Source organism: Aythya fuligula, chromosome 5 (genome assembly GCF_009819795.1).
Source record: "Aythya fuligula isolate bAytFul2 chromosome 5, bAytFul2.pri, whole genome shotgun sequence".
NCBI classification, from domain to species: Eukaryota; Metazoa; Chordata; class Aves; order Anseriformes; family Anatidae; genus Aythya; species Aythya fuligula.
Window position 1 is genome coordinate 34,592,843 of NC_045563.1, and position 22,118 is coordinate 34,614,960.

The 22,118-nt window shown below is 39.1% G+C and overlaps 1 protein-coding gene across 3 annotated transcripts in view; it reads right to left on the reverse strand.

Moving 5' to 3' along the window:
• The window catches only part of TTBK2 (tau tubulin kinase 2), a 77,931-nt gene extending 56,630 nt beyond the window's left edge, over positions 1–21,301 (reverse strand). For 2 of the 3 annotated variants that reach the window (XM_032188919.1, XM_032188916.1), the window contains exons 1-2: positions 21,142–21,301; positions 552–711 (exon numbers count right to left, since the gene is read on the reverse strand). In XM_032188919.1, coding sequence (XP_032044810.1) covers positions 552–620 — 69 coding nt within the window. In that variant the 5' untranslated portion in view covers positions 621–711; positions 21,142–21,301. Of the gene's footprint in view, positions 1–551; positions 712–4,627; positions 4,648–21,141 lie in introns of those variants that run through there. The other variant, XM_032188917.1, reaches the window with a different exon arrangement.
• Between the last annotated feature and the right edge of the window lie 817 nt (positions 21,302–22,118).

The window sequence follows — 22,118 nt, forward strand, 5'->3', positions numbered from 1 at the left end:
ATTTGGCTTTTGAGTTCAAACAACAGCTACCTATTCACTCATTGGTTTCCTCCCACATCTGCTCAATGTATTCTACCTTGACAAGGATTTCTTTGTTTTGTTTTGTTTTCAATCTCAAAAAAATCTACATGCATCAAAATTCTAAAATGATCAGGAGAGTGGAGAAGGAACTATGAGAACTCTGCTTGATTTCCCAGCAAAAATAGTTTAGAACAGATATTATGACTCTCTAGATGTAAATAAAGCATATGAACACCAAAATGGAACAGAGCTATTTACGGTAAAGCCAATATGGGCACACAATCAAATGGATATAAATCAGTCATGAATAAATCTTTGCTGCAATATAACAAACAAAATTCATTTCTACTTGGAAGAGCAGCAAGGTCCTGAAAGAGCATTCTATAAGAAGTAACAAGTCTCACGATCTGACTAGTTTCAAGAAGATGCCTGAGCGATTTCCGACTGAGATAATCACTAGCTGATTGGATTCAATATCCTAACAGGAATATTTTTAAAGGAGAAAAAGAATTGCAGGAAGGCATACTCACCACCTTCCATCTTTCTTTGACCAAGATTCCCACACTGAGGATGTCAGGCTGCTCCCCTCCTCCACTCATTGCAACCTCCTGATGCGCGTGAACTGCTATGCGAAGTCTGGGTCAGCAAAAACCATCCAGATCCCAGGAGTGGCTTCCATTTAACCACTGCCTGAAGAAACAGCACAGAACACAGGATATCAGTGATGAACAGAATGACATGAAATACAGAAACAGTTGTGCTTCTCACCTAGCATGTTACCTAGCTTTTTCATATCCTATAGAAACTTATGTCAGAATTATAGACAACATTCAGCACAGAAAAAAATCCAAGTATATTGTTCCTTAATTGTTTTAACCTGCTCACATTCAAACTACCAAGCCCACCCTCCAAATAATGCCAGTGAATATAAACATTTTCAAATTTATATTGTGACTAACAATATGCTGGCAGCTTCAAATTGTTGTAAACCATAATTACATTTTTCAATTTTAATAATAACTTTCTAACCATGAAATAATTAATACATTACTAGATAATTGATTAAATAATAGTAATATACATGTATAACAACAAGCTTGAAAAACTATTAACCTCAAAATTAGAGAAATAAATACTTATATCGAAATTCTAATTTGTATTTAATTTATTGTAATGCCTACCAACTACTTCATGTTTTACAATGTAGTTCACATAACTAGTATTATTTATGAATAAATATATCTAAAACTGCAATTTCACTGGTATATGCCAGGGTACAAACAGCTAAAAGGTGAAAGAAAAATTAAAAAAATAATAAAATAATTAAAAAAAAAACTTGTGTTGAGTAATTCACTTTAATTCTTCAATTTTGGTGATAATATCTAAGTAAATTTTATATAGCAATATAAATTTTTTTACTTTGGAGATTAGTCCACACATAATGACTCTCATCAGCACCCACTCCAACCAGTCAAAAAGCTTATTTCATTTGCTATGAGCTTTTCTAGAATTGTGCTTGTTAGACTGATATAATGATACAAGCTCTCTTATTCAATGTAAGACTCTTCAAAAGTGTATTTGCGTCAGTTATTTCAATCACTGCCAAAACAGTATTAACTAAAAGTGGAAAGCTCTCTTACCCCTGATTCAGCACACCAATGGTATACAACATCCATACAACCATTCTGGTTTAAATTAACGGGATACATTTTTATACATTGAAGTGCCAAATTTACTACTGTGGTTAAATTATACTTAAAGCAAAAACAAAACCCTAAAATAAAATAAAATAAAATCACTGTTTAATAAACCTAGTTTTAAAGATAGAGATTTAATGTGACAGTGATTGTGTTTTGGTTGTGTTTTTTGTTTTTTTTTTTTTTACATATATATTCATATTCTTCCATATTAGTTTTTTCTATTTAATTTATGTCCTTCTTTCTTGAATTGTAAATTCTGACATTCGAACCAACTCCAACAAAGCAGAAACCTCTGGAGAAAAATTAATCTGAATTAGTTGAAGGTTTGAATTTATACCTAATTAGTTAGAGTGGATTAAATACCTGTGAAAACATGTTCGTTATGAATACACAGCCTGAATTGGTTTAATTTAAACAAATGAAGTGAAACCAAATTAAGATTGTGTATTCTGAGTAAGAGTGTCCACCCTGGAATTTAATCAACTTGAACTAAACCAATTTCAATTGTACTGGTGCTGGTAAATTCTCTCCTGTAGATAAGGTCAAAATTCTAAAGAAAGCCATGGTGATTTATGTTAACACTCTCAGCATTACAAACCACTGACCATAATTACTGACCTTTGTAATAAAGTTATCATAACACAGTCAAGAATTAAGCGGGCCAAAGAGAAAATGAAACAGTATTAACAAAGGGACAAAGGTCTATTAAACACTTCTAAAACTACACATTTACAGCATGTTCAACGATTTTTCTATTTGTCCAAACCTTTGTTTATTCTTCTACCACTTTCCAATTATGGGGTGGTCTTCACTAAGTAGTACTTTTACTGTCTTAACTTTTTTTGACTCTTTTTTTCTTTCCTGGCATTTTTTTTATAGAAAGTAATGGAGAAAGTATTCATTTCGCTGCAGCAAAATCTAAAACTGGAAACAATGAATTTTGCTAAAGCTTTCAAACAAGTGAAATAACATCACCTGCAGAAAAAGGAAATGCTTTGCTAAAGCAAAGATATGACAACAATGATTTTAGAGTTTTGTATCAGTATTGCTATCAGCCTTGATCTGGTATCTGATTAGATTTTTATTTTTATTTTTTTGGATACATTTCAAATGACAATTTATAGTCACAGCTTTGACAAACATTTTTGAAAGCTATCGATTCATGGAGGCTTGAGCACACTAAGGGAGCATCAGTAACTAGCCCAGAATGCAATGTTACAATACATACACCCACAGAACCATGCCATATTTTAAGAAATACGGTAAAAATACTGTTGCTATAGATAACATCTGCATGGCCAGGATAACAAAATCTTCATTTATGCACAATTCCTCAATCCTGTTCCAGTACATTAATTGTTTGTTAAATCTCTTGACTTCCTATATCATTACAAAGCAAGAAAATCTATTCTACATCATCATACTCTGATATTCAAAACACCAAAATCCCAGGATGCATTAAACAACCACACACAGGAAGCCAAAGTTCTCTCCTGAGCCCCGAAAGCAAGGTGCTAAACACCTCCTGAAGCTTAAGAAGCTAGCCCTATTACAGTGCACATAGAATAGCAAGTACTGTTTTACTTAAGAAACGCAAATTTTATGAACATGTTGAGGTTAATTTGGACAACCTGATTCTTTAAGACCCCAGATAAAGGAGCCTGAGTATTCAGGTATTCAGAATTCAAGGCCAGGGAGCCTGAAATTAGCCTGAACTTCAACCTGTTCAGGCCACCCTTCACCACCATCCCCCTCAGTGAATACGCAGATGTACTTGATGCATGAGGTTCCAAATGATGAGAAGTCCCCTGCCTTCCTTGATAAAATGTCTCAGCGAGTCCTTTCCTTCACAGCAAGCAGGACTTGTTTTGTTTCAAGGTTTAATCTGCCTAATTTTAGTTTCTTACTACAGGACTTTGTCACACTTTTAGAACTGAATTCCATTCCTGGTAATTTTACCTCATTTAAGCATCTAAACACAGGGATCAAATCATTTTTAACCTCCTCTAAATTAAGCCTTCCTTCCTATCCCATGAGTCTTTTATGTGGTCCTCCTTTGAAACGCCTCTCCTTGCTCCACATTCTTTTTGCAGGATGGGCAGCAACCCTGAGTGAGACATCAACACTGAATTACACTCAGTCGTACCAATGCTTAGTATGGACAGAAGATGGATTTTCCATTTATTTCTGCTCACAGTCTTATTTCCCTAACCTAAGTTTAAAGCAGATTTATGCTTCTGCTAAATCACAACTGTATCAGATGCTTATACACCTGCAAGTTTACTCTCATGCACTGCTTAAAGCTTTTATTCACAGTCTGTTATAGATTGCTTTTCATTGTTCTAATGTGTACTCTAATTACCTCAACACTGTGAAACTGAAAAATTAAGACTTATTAATGTACTGCAGTGGATAAATATCTTGATACTCCTTACCTAATGACAGAAAACATAATTTGGTATGTGCAGTTTAGGTTACCTTCTTCAAATTTGTATGGAATAAAATGACATTTTTGGAGTGGGCTACCTTTAAAGGTCCCATCCAACTCTAGCTGTTCTCTGATTCTATGATAAAAGGACTTTTTGGACAGACATATATACACATTTTACAGAGGGGGTGCTCAGAACAAAACCAAAACTGAAACTTCTCTGAATTCTGGAGGATTTAAATTCAGATTGTTTGGACCCATTCACAACTCCACAGATGAATAAAAAGTTCATAAAAACTCAGATAGTCCCATTTATATTACAGAAATACAGCCAGCTATTGCTTTCAGCATAGTAGCTGAAGAGTTTATAATGCTGGTAAAGAATTTAAGAAGGTTCCAGCATGCTCTGTATCCCACTGAAGCACATGAATAGTTAATGCTGTATAGTAATGCAGTTAAGGTGCAAGCTTTCCCTTACACATTCAAGGGATGAGTCCTTCAGCAGTGCAGTTCTACAGGTGGCAGTAAGGTCATTTTCTGCACAAGGAATTTTTCTTTATTACTCTCCTAGACAAGTAAAGAACATTTTAATTGCAACATATTTCATGAAATTATACATTCATCAGTTTTCCTATCAGACCAGTTTATATCAAGAGAGGAAATAGAGAGGATAACAGAATTACCACAATTAAAGACAATTAGCCCTTTGGCAAATTTATTTCCAGGTGACAGTTCATGGAATAACTAGGACAACAAAATGAATACAGACTTTTTTCCATAACATAAGCCTTCCTTTGCCTGGGAACCGACCACAGTACAATACAGTTATAGGACAATTGGTCCTTACATCCAAAATATAATATTGTACACAAAGCATTAATTATTCAAAACTCTTGTACTCACTTAAACTGCTTTTAACTACATATCACTTCCCCAAAAGACTTCTGTAATTTAGCCCAAACAAGTATATGAAAAGATCATATGCTATCAGATAACAATGCAAAACTTACAGATAAAAGAAGTCACATTTCTAAGGCCTGAGTGTAGTTCAGCACACAAAGACAATCATGTAATGTAATTTGGGTGCATGTACATGTGTAACTGTGTATGTAAGAATTTCTTTAGAGATCACCCTAAACTGAAGCCAATCTCTGCTTACCAGTCTTTATAAATGTTTAAATCTAGACCCAAGGTTGAGAAAATAGCACAGACAATTTTGGTTGAAGGCAGGTACTGTAAATTTCAGGACAAAACAAGGACAGAATATTACTTCTGTTCCACAAAAAGAAAAATATAAGTCCTGTGGCCTCCCATGTGGAATAATATCAATGCTTTGCTATTAGGAACTCTCTGTGTTATTATTTCTATCTGGCTGCCTTCATTCATTTAAATAACTGGAATCCTCCAAAGTCACTTTCCACTTCTGTGCTTTCTACTTTTGAGCAGAAGAAGAATTTAAAGGAGGAAAGGAAAGTCAGTATAAACAGAAAACCAAGGCAGGACATTTTCAAAGGTCTTAACTCCATTTAATTTACGGTAAAGTCTACTTCCATAGACACCCTAAAAATCCTTTTCAAATTGCAAATTCTAAGGCCAAAAATGCCTTAAGTGCATCTATTTGAACACCCAAACTAGAAAGCTATCTTACACTTAGAATATTTTCTGCATGCATTCATTGGAAGTGGGGTTCTTGAACATCACTGAAAATCATTATCCAGCATGTCAATGAGAAAGCTAAATTTAAGACCTTGACCTAAATTTCCAACTGTACTGGTTGTGGGAAAAAAAAAAAAAAAAAAAAAAACTATACATAACCAATGCCATTTTACGTTTTCCTATCTCAAGCTCTTGGGTGCCAAAATTCTCATCACCACTTGCAGATTCCAGGTGTGAAAAGCTCCCAACTGTCTTGTGATCTACTGCCAAAGAGTCTAGATTCCCTTCTGGCAACTTCTGCACATTCAGCTATGTTGTTATTACAAAAGTGGCAATATTTTCCTCAGTTTGAAGACAAAGTTAAATATATAACACTTAGTTTCAAGATACCAGCCTTATTTCAAAAACACATATTTTAAGCTACCACACTATTTCCAGTTTGCAACAGAATCCAGCACAAGAATATTACAAAGAAGTAAAGTAAGGCAAAGTTTATGGAAGGACTATATGATCTTTTACTAAACAGGCAGCAAAAACATACAAGTTTTAGGCACACAAACCCCTTTTCAAGCCCAAATAGGTGCAGCAAATTCAAAATTAAGTTTAACGTGAAAACAATTGCACTGAAATAAACTTTATTATGTTGCTTGATTAGAGCAACTGAAAAGAAAGGTACTTGAGACCTTCCAATAATAAAAAGGAAGCACTGAGGTAAGCGTGTGACAAGGAAAGACTATATGGTTACGGCTCCTGTGAGAAATGCAGGATCTAATTTAGTACCTACAGAAAATCGGAAATTTTTGGCCAGGGAGAACTAGAATGTATCATAAAACAAAAACTCTATTCAAACCATGGTGGTTTTGCCATGGTATTTTTCAGTTGAGTGAGTTAATTTCCTTATTTGATTTGTCACACGATTGCACAAAGACTTATGTCAGAACAAGGGAAAAAGTGGAAGTTAGCTGTGGGGGAGAGGGAAGGGCTGGACTATTTATGTGGTGCTTTCAACTCAAACCAGTTGTTGAACTACAGACTCAGGTGCAGAGCCTTTAAAACTGAAGAAACGGAAACATAAACCTTCAGAGAAGTTAATTTCATTACAATTATATTATTCTCAATTTCCTCACAACTCCTCAAGAGTGAGTTCCAAAAAAAAAAAAAAAAAGATATGAAGATATGTGAAACCTTATTAATTACCCCAAAATCCATTAAAAAATAAGTGTCATTTGTTAAAAAATACATATTTCTGTATCTTTAATCCACTATAACTGTGATAGTTTCAACAAACCTAAGTGGAACCAGAGTAGTATTTTTTCCATGACAAGAATTTATTTTACCTGTCATAAAAGCCTTCACAGAAACAATTTCTCTGATCGCTTACATGATGTAAAACAAATTTTAAACACACAAATAGAAAGGTAGTTCTGCAATTACCTAAATTATACAGCATTACAATAATTGTTTTTAAAATCCTTGTAAAATTGAAGAAGAGTGAAGTGATATTACACGTGGTTTTCAACACTGATACAAAGCTTGAAATCAAACAATGATTTGAAATAGTTACGTAGTAATATAATATCAACCTACTTATAGTTTGGATTTATCTCAAAATAACAATTCTTACAGCATTTTGAAATGTTGGAATAGTCAGTTACAGAGAAAAAAAAGCTGCTGCTAAAGAATGGGCAAGAAAGGGAATAGATACAACTAATAGGTATCAATTTCTGAATAGTTAATCCAATCAAGTAAAGTTCATGGTAAACTCTAAATATAAATGGGAATAACTTTTTTGAAAATACAAAAATCTGCAGAGGCATGTTGGTGAGACGATCAGCAGGGTGACGTGAATAGCAAACTGCCGTCCCCACTGATGGCGTTCAAGTGACTCACAAGCTCTGCCCAGCTGGCAGACCACCAGCCTATGTTCATTGAGCTGTGCCCAGTGCACAGCTTCCTGTAATAGCCTCGTGTGCAAGAAGGATCTAAATAATGTCTGTTTGGCTTCCTAAAAAGCACTTGACAAAACCTTTTTAAAGAAACTAAACAGACATGGCAAGAAAGGACAAGTCCTCACACACACAAAATAATTGGTTAAGAGGCAGGAAGCAGGACTAGGCAGTTGGTTCAGGTGATAGAAAGAGATCACTAGGAAGAGTTCTGCAAGGAGCAAGCTGTGATCTGTGCAGTTCAGTATTTTCACAGACAACCTGGAAAACAGGGTGACAACTAAGGTAACAAAAATTGGCTGGCAATAACATCTGATTTAGTGGCTTTTTAGTTTGTTGGGTTTTAGTGGTTTTTTAGTTTGTTGGGTTTTGTTTGTTTAATAAAAATTAAAAAAAAAAAAAAGGAAAGAGAAAAAAAAAAGAGGGACAACTGTGAGGAACTGTTGAGTGACCTGATGGTACTGAATAACTGAGGAATTAAATGGTAGGTGAGGTTCTGTGTAGATAAAACTCATGTACACCAGAAAAATAATCCTAACTTCTCTTCCTTGCAATCAGAAGATCTTAGTTATTATGATATACAGTTACAAGAGATTGCAACTTAATGATAAATAGTAGTCAAAAACAATGAAATGTTAGCAATTCAGACAAAACAGACAACAGCATGAAGATTATTATTGTGTTTTATATACCCATAGTTCACCGATACTTTGAGTACAGTATGCAGTTCAAATCCTTCCTATCTAAAAACTTAAAATAAGGAAGTTCAGGAAGTGGAACAAGATAATCAGAGATACAGGATAATTTCCACCTGAAGTAATGAATGACATTTTTTTTTCAAATGAGATGATAGGAAATAGAGGGGTACGCAACTGAGGTCTACAGAATCATTAGGGGCATGGAGACATTGGCTAGGAACCATCTACCCATGATCTTATTCAATAAAGGAAATTAAAAAAATAAAATAAAACAGAAGACGTAAGCAGAAGCCAGGCTCAGAACAAACACATGAACAGAGCTCTTCATGAAGTAGTAGCTAATGTGGCAACTTCTTGCCAACAGATGCTGTGAACAATAAAGGTTTACAATGGTTCAAAGGGACATTGGACAACTACATGGAAAAGGAAACTGTCACAGGTTACTGAAAATATTTATTAACCATATCCAGCTCAGAAGTCCCTGAATAGAAAATTGAGCTTACGATGCACTCTCTTATGCACTCTCTGTTCTCATATTTTTCTCTCAGGCATCCACTTAAGACTATTGTTGAATACAGACCATTAGTCTGCTCCAGACTGGCCATCTACATGTCTGGGAAGATGGAGAGAGGAAAGAGAAATTCTGCTCCTTGTAACACCATTAATTCATATGATCTGAATTGGCAAGTTGTGATTTGAATTAGATTCTTGTCCATAATCTTTTGTCAATTGCTTAAAAGAATCCCTGACTCTAAACCTGTTGACTAACTACCCATTGTGGGAACAATGACAGAAATATCAACTCAGGTAAACTTTTTTTTTTTTTTTCCTGGCACTTCTGTAAGGCAGTTATTTTGGACAAAAAAAAAAAAAAAAGTATATAAACTCTTGTATGCAAGAAACCTTCAGGATCTTCAAGTACAATTTGATCCATCATTTCACCTTCTATTTTCCAAGTTCTGTCTCTCCCTTTTTGGGCTGGGTTTAGTTTAGAATAGTCTCAACATATCTATTTATAGTACTCTTCCCATCAACTGACACATTTCCCATTCCCTCCATTACCAGGCTTCTCATTCAAATTCAGATTTTCACATGCACATTAAAAACTAATACTAATCACTAATATTATAAGCATAAATTCTACCTCTAATCAAGGTGCATCAAGCCATGCTGCAGACAGCAATGAAATTATGTTGATTTAATAACTTTCACCTATATTACAGTCCTGTAACTTTCAACAATTTTCCATATTTGCTCATGTGGTTTTTTTTTAATTATAATTGAAGTGGAATATTCCCTTTTAAATTTGGTACCCCTACACAGAGCAAGTTTGCGATTCTGTCAAACACTACAATTAGAAATGCTCTCTCCAGATGAAGTATCAAAATCTGCTAAGATACATATATTTAGAAAATACAGAATATTAACTCTTAAAAATGAGTTTCTATGTATCTTTTAGTAAACGTTAACTTATATTTAAAAATAGAGAGATTAAAGAAAGCATGGTTTGTAGCAGTCAAGGAGCAGTGTGGGGTTTGAAGCAATTTCAAATATACCAGTGATCAAACAATTCACAGGCTATTATATGCATCTCACTTTTGGTTACATTTATTCATTCATCTCCTTACGTGATGTGGTTATACCATATTTATATTCTTAAATAAGTATCAAATATTCTCTTATAATACTGCTTTTGCTAAAATCCTTTGTAGTAAGGTTTTAAATTATACCCACTGCTATAAAGTTAAGCTATTCACAGAATATGCTATTACAGTAAAAGACTCAAATGTTAAACTGTACAGTGCTATCAAAACCACTTAACATCATGTAATCTTACTCAAATGATATCACAGCTGACTACAGCTACTTGAATTACAACAGCTCTTTAGATTAATAAAAAAACAAGATTGCTTTAGGAAGTACTATTTTTTCCTATGTACGTAGTTGAAAATTACACCACATGACAGAGAGGTTCTGATTGCAAATTTTAGCAGCAGACAAGTAATTTGCTAAAACATTGCTAAAACTGGAGATATGCTTCACAAAACATACAGGTACTACTATAGGTCCATAGAATTACACTCCTCTACTAGTCTAACCTCACTATTCTGCTTCTTATCTTCCTCACTTCCCTTTGAGTAGAATTGCTTTCCAGGTGGCAGTGCTAGTTTAAAAATCTACACGTACATGTAAAGCATAGCTGGTGTTAGATTAGTTGGACACTACCACTGTCAACAATTTATTTTTTCCTCTCTATTCCAGCTAAAAGCCTTGCTTTACACAGTGCAATCATTTCCCCTCCACTCTAATAAAAAAAAATATCCTAAACAGGGACAGATTATGCCAAAATTGATTTGATTACTTAGAACCATCTTAACAACAACAAAAATCTGTGGAATCTGCAATTCGATTTAATTTTAAACCAAAAGCATGGAAAAACATATAGGCATCATCATCTTTAAAACCATAATCTCATCACAACCAGCCTTTAATGTTTACTTTTGTAATGCCTTGCCTACTTCTCACACAGCCAATGATTCTCCTCAATAGGACTAAACACTCCTCAGGAAGTAGAGAAAATTACACATGCACAAACTGAGCCAGTAGAGTTTTAAAGTATGGTGTGAATCAACAGTGACGATCATGGACTGCTTCACAAATGTGAGGATCACGGATGGCTTCCACACAGCAGTCTGCTGAAAACAGCAAATGTGTCTTAGACATGAGTTCATTCATTACTTACAATTTTCCCATTATTTTATCCCACAGATGCCAAAGAATTCAGGCCAAGTGAATCTATGCCAACCCTAAGACAACAATCATCTTTGCTTTCCATGTTATCGTGTAACTCTGTTACACACAAAGTTCAGTATGATAAAAGCAGACCGTAGCTCATTGATCACAGATATTGAATAGACAAGGGATGTTTTTTCCTTCCAGTATCTGGCTTCAGATACAACTAGGAAATGCCTCTAATCATTACATTCAAATAATCCTACATGTTGGATACACAGAACTAACACATTAAGACGCATCTCCTAACTTAAATTTATTTTTCGCTTAATGCAGCTGGTGCAGGCAGCCTGGGCCAGATTTTTAGCAATAAAAATTCACGGAATGAATCTGAACTCACTGAAGGCCAGGTACAGCAATGCTATGTTCTGAGTTCAAATAAAAACTTATTCCATGATCAATTGTTACCTCAGGTAGCATCTACATAAATGACTGCCATAAAACAACTGGGAAGACATATAATACCCTTACAATATGAAACTGATGAAAAGGAGAACAAGAATTCCTGTAATTCTGTTGTCATCTGATACAATTCACTTTTCTAATAGTTTCACAGTTGGATATTCCTTAACATGATGCCATATGGAAACTCTGAATTTTAGCCACATTTTAATCTTAACTTTGCAACCTTTTTCATAGGAAACATAGTAGAGAGGCAAATTCTGAATAAATTCACTCAGTTTTTGTTTTTTTTTATTATTCAGTTCTTACCATTGGCTTCAGCTCTTTTTCCCTTAATTGCACTCAAGACATATACACCTACTTTTGGTTGAGCACCACCTGCCTACAAATCAGAATGACGGAGAGATTTGTACATCCTTTTCTAGAGAAGTAGTCAGACGTTTTGCTGACATAGAATTTCTTCCCCTAAGAGGGCTAGGCTTTTACTGCATTATCAAATATTAAAAACCCTACAAGACTAACATTCAGGGGGGTAGGTGGGAAACAGGGCAGAAGTACATTTCTTTAATCCATTTGTCAGTCATTACCAGCTGTCAGGTCTGACCGAAGGACAACTTGCCCTGGGAAAGTTTGTTGAGCTGAGACAGCTAGTGATGGGAAAAACAAGATGAGAATAAAATCTCAGATGCATTCTCGGAAGTTTTATTTTAGTGTTGAGGGATGCAGTACTGAAGTGCAAAAAGCATTTTTTCTTTCCTTCAGTTCAGTTAGTTCGCTTAGTCACACTGCGCAGAATTGTGGTCACCCCAAGAAAGTGAGGCTCTTGCCTAAGAACCATGGCATCCTCATAAAGACATCCAAACCTCTCGCCAGGAAAGACTTGAGGAAAATAAATCAGATGGGAAGAGGGGAGAAGGAAGATGCCAGATGTTCAAAATATCTAGTTTAGTCTTGCTTCTCTCCCAGTTCATGTAGCTACTTTCTCATAACTGCTGATAAATAAGCCCAGCAAACTTAGTAGTTTCTGCTCTGCATCAATTCTCTGATATATATCTGCATTAATGTAAAAATTAATGCAGGGAATTAGAAATGTAGTATTCTTTACAATACTGTTATGCTAACATACTCTGTAATGTAGAATACTGAATATGTATGAATTACATCCATCCATATACATCATTTTATATTATATATATTACATGTGTCTTATGTGTACTACATTACATGCAACTAACTTATATGGAAATGCAGTGCTTCATAACTGTATCAATGAGCATTCATGTTTTTAACCATACCTGCCTACCTAAAATGGTAGCAAATTTGGCAATGTAACTATGCATAGATGCAAATGAACGTGCCCTAATGGTTACTAAATGGATAACTGTTGGGGAGGGAAGTGAATATCTGTAAATTACTAAAATGGGGGTGGGAAGTATTTCATGTACTTAGCATTTATTGAAAATGGTGCCATCACTAATCATGTTTAAAGTGCGTCAAGAAAGAAAAGAGTGGTGTGGGGAAGAAGACAGAACATTGCGGGAAATGGACAAGCCAAACATCTGTAATAACCTGAAAGCTGTTTATAGACGTTAGTGTTATTTTCCAGGCTCATCTTTGGAGTCTGTTTTGTAGGATGCTGTTGAGGACCAGGGCCAAGAGGTCACAAGACAGCTGTTCTGTGACAAGTGCTAAATTCCAGGCAGATTAATGTTTTTGCCCTTTATACACCATCTGAAAGTTCATTCTGACGTGCTGTGACTGCTCAAGTTTCACATTACAGTGGCACTAACAGAATCACATTGGAAAGGTTTGTATCTCTTGCTCAAGGTTCGTAGTAAATATGTTTGGTGTAATTTGGAGCACAAGGTTTAATTTTTTTCGGAGCTTCTGCTGCTGAACACGATGCAAGCAGGGCAGTGAGAAAGCTGGACGTGCTCACTCTGGGAAAACATCTTCGGCAGGAGGGTTTGCTTGCAGCACCGGCACGAAGGGAGCAGGAACGGAAAGAGGAAGGGGAATGAGAGCCTCTTCCCGGTGCCGGGCAGTGGCTGGTGGCAGTGGCTCAGCACCGTGGCCAGCTCCACACAGCACAGCAGGCAGCAGCCCAGCCCCGGCCCCACATCCTTGACCTGCAAAGGTGACAAGGCTGTGGCTCCTATACTGCTCTAAGACATCTAAGCAGCACACAGCAGCCTGGTTTTAAGAAAATAAAATGGCAGAAAAAAAATCACACATTAAATAATAGGTCTCAGAACTAATACATCTCTAATTTGTCCCACTGCAATCGGTTCTTTATTCACAGGTGTTTTAATTAACAGCGTAAGAAAAATAGTTTACAAGGAGTATAGTTGATCCTTAGATTGCGAAGTGGTACAGAACAAACTACATCAGTTTTTCGAAGTCCTGCAATCACACGACTCAGGGTCTGCCCCAGTAAGAGAGGGCATCACATTCTGTGCTCCCTGCTGTACATGGAAACACCATCTAACATGATATATAGATCATCAGTCACTATTAATAAAACACATCTACTGCAGTGTTAAGGCTATGACAACTGTGGATGAGTAGGCAAATAAATATTAAGGGAGATCATAAAATCTCTCTGCTAGTGTTAGGATTGCTGCTGGAGTATTATTTCCAGTGCTGGTGTTCACATTTCAAGAAAATATGCAGAAAAAAATATATTAAAATATTGGAGAATATGTGTTGAGTGTCAAAAACATGAAGCACAATTCCTCTAGGTTATTAAATATAAATTTCTTTAGCCTAAGTAATTACATGAAATCTGTATTCTAACATACAAAATCATAACAGTCAACAGTTGAACATTTAGGTCACTTACAAAGATTAAAAAAATCCAAGGTCTTTAACTTTAGTCAATAAGGATGTTGTACTACTAGAACGCTTCATGAATGATTTCAAAGAATTTCTGAAATTCTTAAAATTAATTCTGAAAAGATGAAAAGAAGTAACTGAATGCATTTCTAAATTATATGCTCCTATTCAACCACTGATAACAAACATGAGTTAGAGAAGTCCCAGAGAAGTTGGTGCTGTGCACGAAGTTGGCCTCAATAACTACAACAGTTTACTTGGTCTTAAAGCAGCCAGACTGAGATATGCAATAAGTCTTTAATCTTTGAAAACTAAATACAGAAATATATTTCATTACGGATATGTATTATCTTACGTACATTTAGCATGCTAAGACTCTGCCATAAGTCCAGAAACTTGTCAAAAATATTTTGACAAGTCCAGGGACCTAGTTAAAAAAAAAAAAAAAAGGTATCACAGAATATTGCATAAAAATAAGTTTACATATTATATGCTTGTGGATCAAGAGACTCAGAAGTTGTATCAATTTCTTACACATCAGAAAACCTACAGTACAAACTCAGATTATAGCTTAGCTAGCTGACAAACAAATGCAAAACTAGCCCTACAAACACAACTGCAATTTCCCAAAAAACATTATAGCTTTTCATTTCATCCCCAGTTAAACAATTAAAAGCATTACATACTGGTATTGCATGTCTTCAGAAATATTGTCTGTATATAAAAAAGATATTAAATACCTAGTCTCTAAGAATTAAAGCTTGGACTTTAAAAATAATTCCAGTTGTATTGCTGACATATTTTCTGCTATATTTGTATATTTTGAATGTCTAAACACTTACTCTATACAACTAAAAATCTCTAAAATTAGAAGTTTTATTTCAGAATGATTGAGTGCGGGTTTAATTTTGTAGATATGAAAACAGTAACACCTGACAACATAACAGCAAAAGTAGCTTCCTCTGACCCCAGGTCTTACCTCTTTCAGAGCAAGGAACATGAGAGCATATTACAATTTGTCAGCATCGAATATGAGCAGTATCTACCGCAGGGCTACTTGTGTGGCAGGCCCTGGTCCTGATGCAGACCGTAAATCAATTCTGTCCAAACCTTCACTTTAGGAAAAACAAATGTTTCAGGAAGCTGTTACAACACACCGATGCAGTTCCTCACAAGAGAATTGGTGTATTACCTACCAGCTCAAGCAGCCAGCCAACGTACAGCTGCTCCCTGATGGAACTGTCCTGCAGAGGGAGGCCAAGAAAAAATTGACTCAAAGGTGAGTCCAGCGGTTGGAGCACAGTGTGCTTACAGAAGCACAGCCAAATGGCCAAGGCATCCCAGGCTCAAAACTAATGAAATACATAAGAACAATATGAACAACAAGGGCAAGTGTCCAGATGGAACATGGCATCCAGCCCAAACTTCCTTCTCCTAATCAACAGGGAAGAGAGTGGAGCATGACTTGAATGTGGTCTCTTAGGTAAAACGTTCCTCCTTCTCTTGCCTTCTTCCTGGGTTACGAAAGGCAGAAAGATGCACCAACCAAGTACCCAAGCTACTGTAAGAGAGAGGATCTGCTTATGGCTACTTCTCTCAGCTAGACATTCAGGGTGAGGTTGCATGTAACAGCATGACCCAGTAAGAATTATATCAGCAAAATAGCAATATAAACAACCCCCTTCTTGAAATCATTCACTGTCAAGTCTCTAAGTTAAATCAACACAGCTGATTTCAATGGGCACTAGAAAAGGCACAGCAGAGGACATCATCTTCCACTTTTAAACAGCAGCCAGCTGTTAGACTGGTTCAGCAATAACGTGCAATTTCATCTGCAGTAGCTAACACACAAAAACTATGTTTATGTGTATATATGGCTATAAATAAATTACAAACACCAGCCAGTGATGGAGCTTCGTTCCTGTATACATCTGCTTTAATGCGGGAGGCTTAAACTTGCTCCTCAATTTCAGCATCAATTTCTAAGTTCTTGCCTAGCCTAGTCAAGACAAAATATGACTGGGTTAGTTAGCACATACCTCCCACAAGACCAATAAATACTTTCTTCACATTGATCTGCCTTGGGATTCTTTCTTTACTTTTCTCCATCCAGATGGACTGTTCAACAGCGTTCCCAATGGAAATACTGTCTTACTCAAAACTGTAGAAGTATCACTTCACCCAAATTATCATGATCATCACAACAATCCTTAGAGCCTTACATCACAGCAGATCAAACTTATAAAGAAAAAGAATTCTGATCCAATATCAATTCTACTCCTTCAGCTCCCAGAATACCACACATCAGTTTGTCCTAGGCCGACTCTTTGGGAATTATACCTTGATTTTCTCGACCACCGGAAACAGAAAGTCAAAGTGTCACATATGAATGCTGAGCATTATATGAAAACTCGGTAAGTAGCACAGGCATTCCTCTTTTAATACAGCTTTAATCACTTGATAACACACATTCTGGATCTATTTAATGCAGAATGCTGACAAATGGGAAGACAGGAAAATAAACTATTTCAAGACAGTAGATAACTGGACATATTGTGTTTAAAACAAAATAACAATGCCAATGTTCTAAAAAGTCACCAGTTTGATGCTGAAAAGAAGCACACACTATTTATAGATTCCCCCCCCCCTTTTTTTAAATAATCAACACTGAAGCTAAACAGACGTGCTTAATTTGCTCAGAAGCAGCACTGCTAGCCAAGAGCGGCATTTGAAGCATTACTGTAGCAGTAAACTTAACAGCTGCAACAAAACACATCCTGCTATCCACCAAACAAAGCAATCCAATTCTTACTACATTTCTGAAGAACACTGTATCAAATAACTGTCGCTAGAAATGTTGCAAAAAATTAATATACTGAGAGACTGCGGACAAAAGCAACAAACCTTATCTGAAAATTATTTGGGAAGTGACAGAGAGCAGAAAGCAAGCCCTCTTTCACAACCAGTAAGTGGCTGCTGAATGGAGACTGTTCCCAAGCACTGGGAACAGGCAAAATCCATGAGACAAAAACGATTCTGTGGACCAGTCCACTGAGACAAGCCCATTAACACAGGCCACAGTGATGGCATGATGCCAGTTGCGAGAAAAGGGCTTCAAAAATGTGTTAACGTTATCTCCGTTCACACAGATCGGGAGGACATCCACCTCGACCACTGGTTTTGCCCCATTTCAGCTCCAGAGAGTAACTTATCTCTGCACCAATTAATGAATCCCTTCATGATGTCCAGAAATAAGAAAGTGGCCTCGTATTATTTCACATCTTTTACAAGCTCTCAAAGGGAGTTCAACATATTTTACCTGTTCTTTATACATGAGACGGTTTTGTATTGGAAAATCTGACTGCTGTCACCAAGACCATCAGCGAGCTGGGGCACTTCACCCACAAGGAAGCAGCCAGCCTTCGCCTCTTCCAGCAACTCCAAAGCTTCCTCTGTAACCAGCCTCAAGGCTAACAAGAAATGCACATACACACATTTCTCTGAAAGGAAGACTTACCGGATGGAATTCCTCATCAGTGCAAATAACCTAATTCTCGATAATTGATTAATCTCTTCAGAGACAAAGCAACAGCATGAAATAGCATTTGAGCAATGTTTTCCATCACAGAACCATGGAATCAACCATGCAGTACAAGAAGCACAGAAAGACACGCCTGAACATAAAGATGAACACATTTTTGAAGTCTTAACAACATATGGTTTTGTTAGAAATGCTAAGGACACAAGGACACCTTCAGTCTCCCACTCTGCCCTGCTTGTATGCCTTCCTCTCAAATTCAATCCTTCCTTTCTTAAAACTCCTTAAGGTTTTAAATTAATGGAGAAAAATCTTTGAAAAACAGGTTTGAAGAGTACGTTCTTGGAAGTTACGACTTACAAGACTTCTAAAGAGTGGAGAAAAGATATTCAACTATATAAAAAGGTGAAGGGTCACAAGGTCAAATTTTATTGTATGCATTTTCTGCTACTTAGATTTCAAAATCAGTGAAGTATAAGCTAATAGAGAGGAGAAAACATCCACCACCACCACCACCAAAAACAGACTATAAATTGAAACTGCCAAGAAAGGCATCTCAATTCCATAATCAGCTTAAAAAAAAAGTGCCTGATTCCCACCAGAGTACACTACTTAGCAGCTAGCACTGAAGGAAAAAAAAATGAAAGAAAGAAAAAAGACTACAATTCTAAAATTTTAATAAATATAATAAAGTTATAAAGATTAAATAAAAGATTGGATGACATTTTCAAAAAAGTAATTCTGAAGGAACATACAAGATATGGTTACTACCAGCCACACTATTCTAGTAGTTAGTGTTTCCCAACAAAGGCAGGGAAGTTAACTTTTATTCCATCACTATCTGACATGGAATACAGGACAAGCATTAAAGTGCTCTGTTAGTGTATGAAAAGCAGAAAATTAAAGTGCCCCATTTATTTGTACTCTACTGCTCGAAATGATTTCCTCTTCTTCAAGTTAAATATATTAATTCTCATTTAAGTAGCCTAAACACGATCCTATTAAAGGAAAACAAATAAAAGATTAAGTATTTGAACAAGTTTCTTTCATCACTGACAAGAAATCAAGCTGATGCTAAGTAATTTTTAAACAAAACCTGATGTGCAGTTCTTGGATTCCTTACGGTACAGCTTGCATTTAGTCAATTTGGCTCATTTTAATTCTTGCACATCTCTACTTGAACAATTAGCCTGTCAGATGGACCTTCTAGATGCACGGCGAAATAATTGATCCTTGAGATCAATCAAACAAAGCTCAGGTTTCTCCTCCATGGGAAGAGAGTGCTTTAAGAGTTAGGCAGGGGGAGGAAGCACAGCGGCTGGTCCATGTCAGATGCATCCCTGTGAGACCACTGAGGATCCTGGTATCTTACGTTGAAGAGGCAGCTGCTCTCCTCCCCTCTAGCCAAACACAAAGGCTTTGTGTGGTGGTTTAACACAGCAGGAGAAAGACACAACACAAAACACAGAAAAATACGGTTAACTATACGTCTCCTGTTGCTGAGTATCACTTCATTCCCACTAGATAAACAAGGCTTAGCTAAAACAGAAAGCAGGGTAGTGTATCAATATACCACAGAGCACAAATTCACATGCTAAGCAAGTGTTTAACAGTATATACACATATATAAAGAACTGGTAGAAGCCGGTAATTTAGAAATCAGTTTCAAACAGTGAAAGCTTCACTCACCTCTCTCTTTTATCACACTCAGAAACCTTACTTGATTTAATCGTTCACTGGAAAAATCTTGCTGGAATTTGTGATGTTAGAGGCAAGACAAATTGCAACATGCAGAAACAATACCACGACTATACTAAACCTAACAAACATCTTGCTACCTCATCCTCTCAATTTGCTCTTCTCAGTCCAGCCTCTAACATTTCTAAAACGACAAGTTTACAAAGATGCTGGATTTCAAAAGCACAGTGATGTTTCAGAGTACTGAAGTGATACTGTCAGAGATAACTGATTCCATCTTTGCTTTTTTAAAAACTGTACTGCCTTGACACATTGTTTCCAAAGTAACTTTTCACCAATGAATATATGCATGCTGCAGTCAGACTTTCTTATATTTGTATTTGTTTGGCTTGTAAAAAGATACAAACATACTTCTTGTTTATAAAGTTAAGAAAGTTCTGATGCTTTTTTATGTGTAATTTACATTGTAAGACAAAGGAATCATCGGTGGGGGAGCTTTCTTTGCAAATTAGCACAGAATGACAACATTAGGCACACTTGTTCCAAGAGTTCATGTTGTAAGAGCCACCCTCAAAAAATGCAGAATGAATGGAGTAGCAAAGTAAGCTCCAACCTTTGGTTTTCTCAGAAGCAGCAGCTAAGAGGCAGCTAACAATCTATAAGAATATAGCGTGTGTTGAGGAGAGGCAGGGCATTAACTATGCAGAACAAATAAAATTCGAGCTGCTTTTTCCACAACCACACTGTGGAAACGGATCGGCCACTTCAAGGCTGTGGTGATTTCACGCCAACCCAGAGCACGCCTGATTTCAGCCTCCCCGCCGATGCCCCTTCCTAGCTGTGAATAATTCACCTCAGATTCAACTGGTTCTGCACGCGCAGCCGAGGACGGCCACCGCGAGCCATTTCATAACCCGGCTCCTCTCCTCCGGCCCCTGTGCCGGGAATTACCAAACCCCGCCGGGATGCGGAGGGCCGGGGCTTTTGCTGCGCCCCCAGCGGGGCCGCACACCCGTGTCCCCGACACCCGCGGCTCCCCCCTGCCCGCACCCAGCCCCGCCGCGGCTCCCCGGGGGCTCCCCGGCCCCTCTCCAACCTTTGTCCTCCCGCCGCCGAGGAGCGCAAGGACGCGGGGGCAGCCGCGGTGTCGCCGTGCGCTTGGCAGCGCAGCCCGGCCGCTTCCCCCACCCCCGGGCCGAGGACCCCCCCCCCCGCGGCCTAGCCGGGCGCAGCCGGCCTCGCCTAGCGATGCTGCCGGCGGCCTGACAGACGGACGGGCGGGCGGACAGACGGACAGGCGGCCGGCCCTGCCCGCGCGCGGCCGTTGGGCGCGTGCCGGGGCTCGGCGCTGAGGGGAGACGAGGGGGGGATAAGGGGGAAGGGGGGGGGGGGGCTGTGAAGCGCCGCAACCCGCCCGCAGCCTCACCTGGAACGGCGCCGAGGCCAGGCGGTGCTGGCGGTGCCGGCGGCTCCCTGAGGAGCCCGGCGGCCCCCGGGGAAGGGCTGCGAGGCGCCGGGGGTGGGGGGACGGCGGCGCTACAGCGGCCCCCGGGCCAGCCTCCGCCCCATGGCGTGCGGCGCGGTCTCTATGGCGACTGCGGGGCCGGGACGGAGCCGGCCCGCCCGCCCGCGGGGAGGGCCGAGGGCTCGGCGCCGAGCCGGGGGCGCTCAGGGGGCTGCGGAGCGGCCCGCGGCCCCCCCCCCGCGTTAACCCCCTCGCCGCCGCCATCCCCGCGGCGCCGCCGCTCGCAGCCCGCCCGCTCCGCCGCCCTTCCTCGGCCGCCGCGCCACCGAGCCCGCTGCCCGCCGGGGCCCGCCCCCTTCCAGCCTCCCGCAGCGCCGATTGGTCGGCGGCGGAGATTCCCGCGGGGGGATTGGCTGGCGGCGGGGTCAATCACGGGGAGGGAGGAGGACGAGCTTGAGGCGGCGGCGGCGGCGGCGGGGCCGGGGTTGGTTGAGCGGCGCGGAGCCACCGCCGCAGCCGCCCCCGCGCGGTGCTGAGGGGACGGCGGGGCCCGGCCGGGCCGCGGGGCTGCAGCCGCCTCCTCGCCGCCTGGAGCTTGGGGCTCTGAGGAGAAGGGCTCTCCGCTTCGGGGGGCTGCGGCCGGGTGCTCGGCCCCCGGTACGTGCGCGCCGCCACGTACCGGCTGCAGGGGGCCCGGCCGGCAGGGCAGCTGCGTTAGGAGGAGCGGGATGCGGGTGCCTGCAGCTCGGCACAAAGCAGGGACCCGGCCCTGGGGCTGCCCAGCCAGCCCTGACTGCTGGCACTTGCTCAGGGGCAGCTCCACCAAGGGGCTTCTTCCTTCAGAGAGAGCTAACGTTTCTCCAGCTTGGAAGAAGAAGAAACTGCACTTCTTAAAATTCGTGCTACTTTTCTGAAGGCAACATCTGCAAGTGTATCAC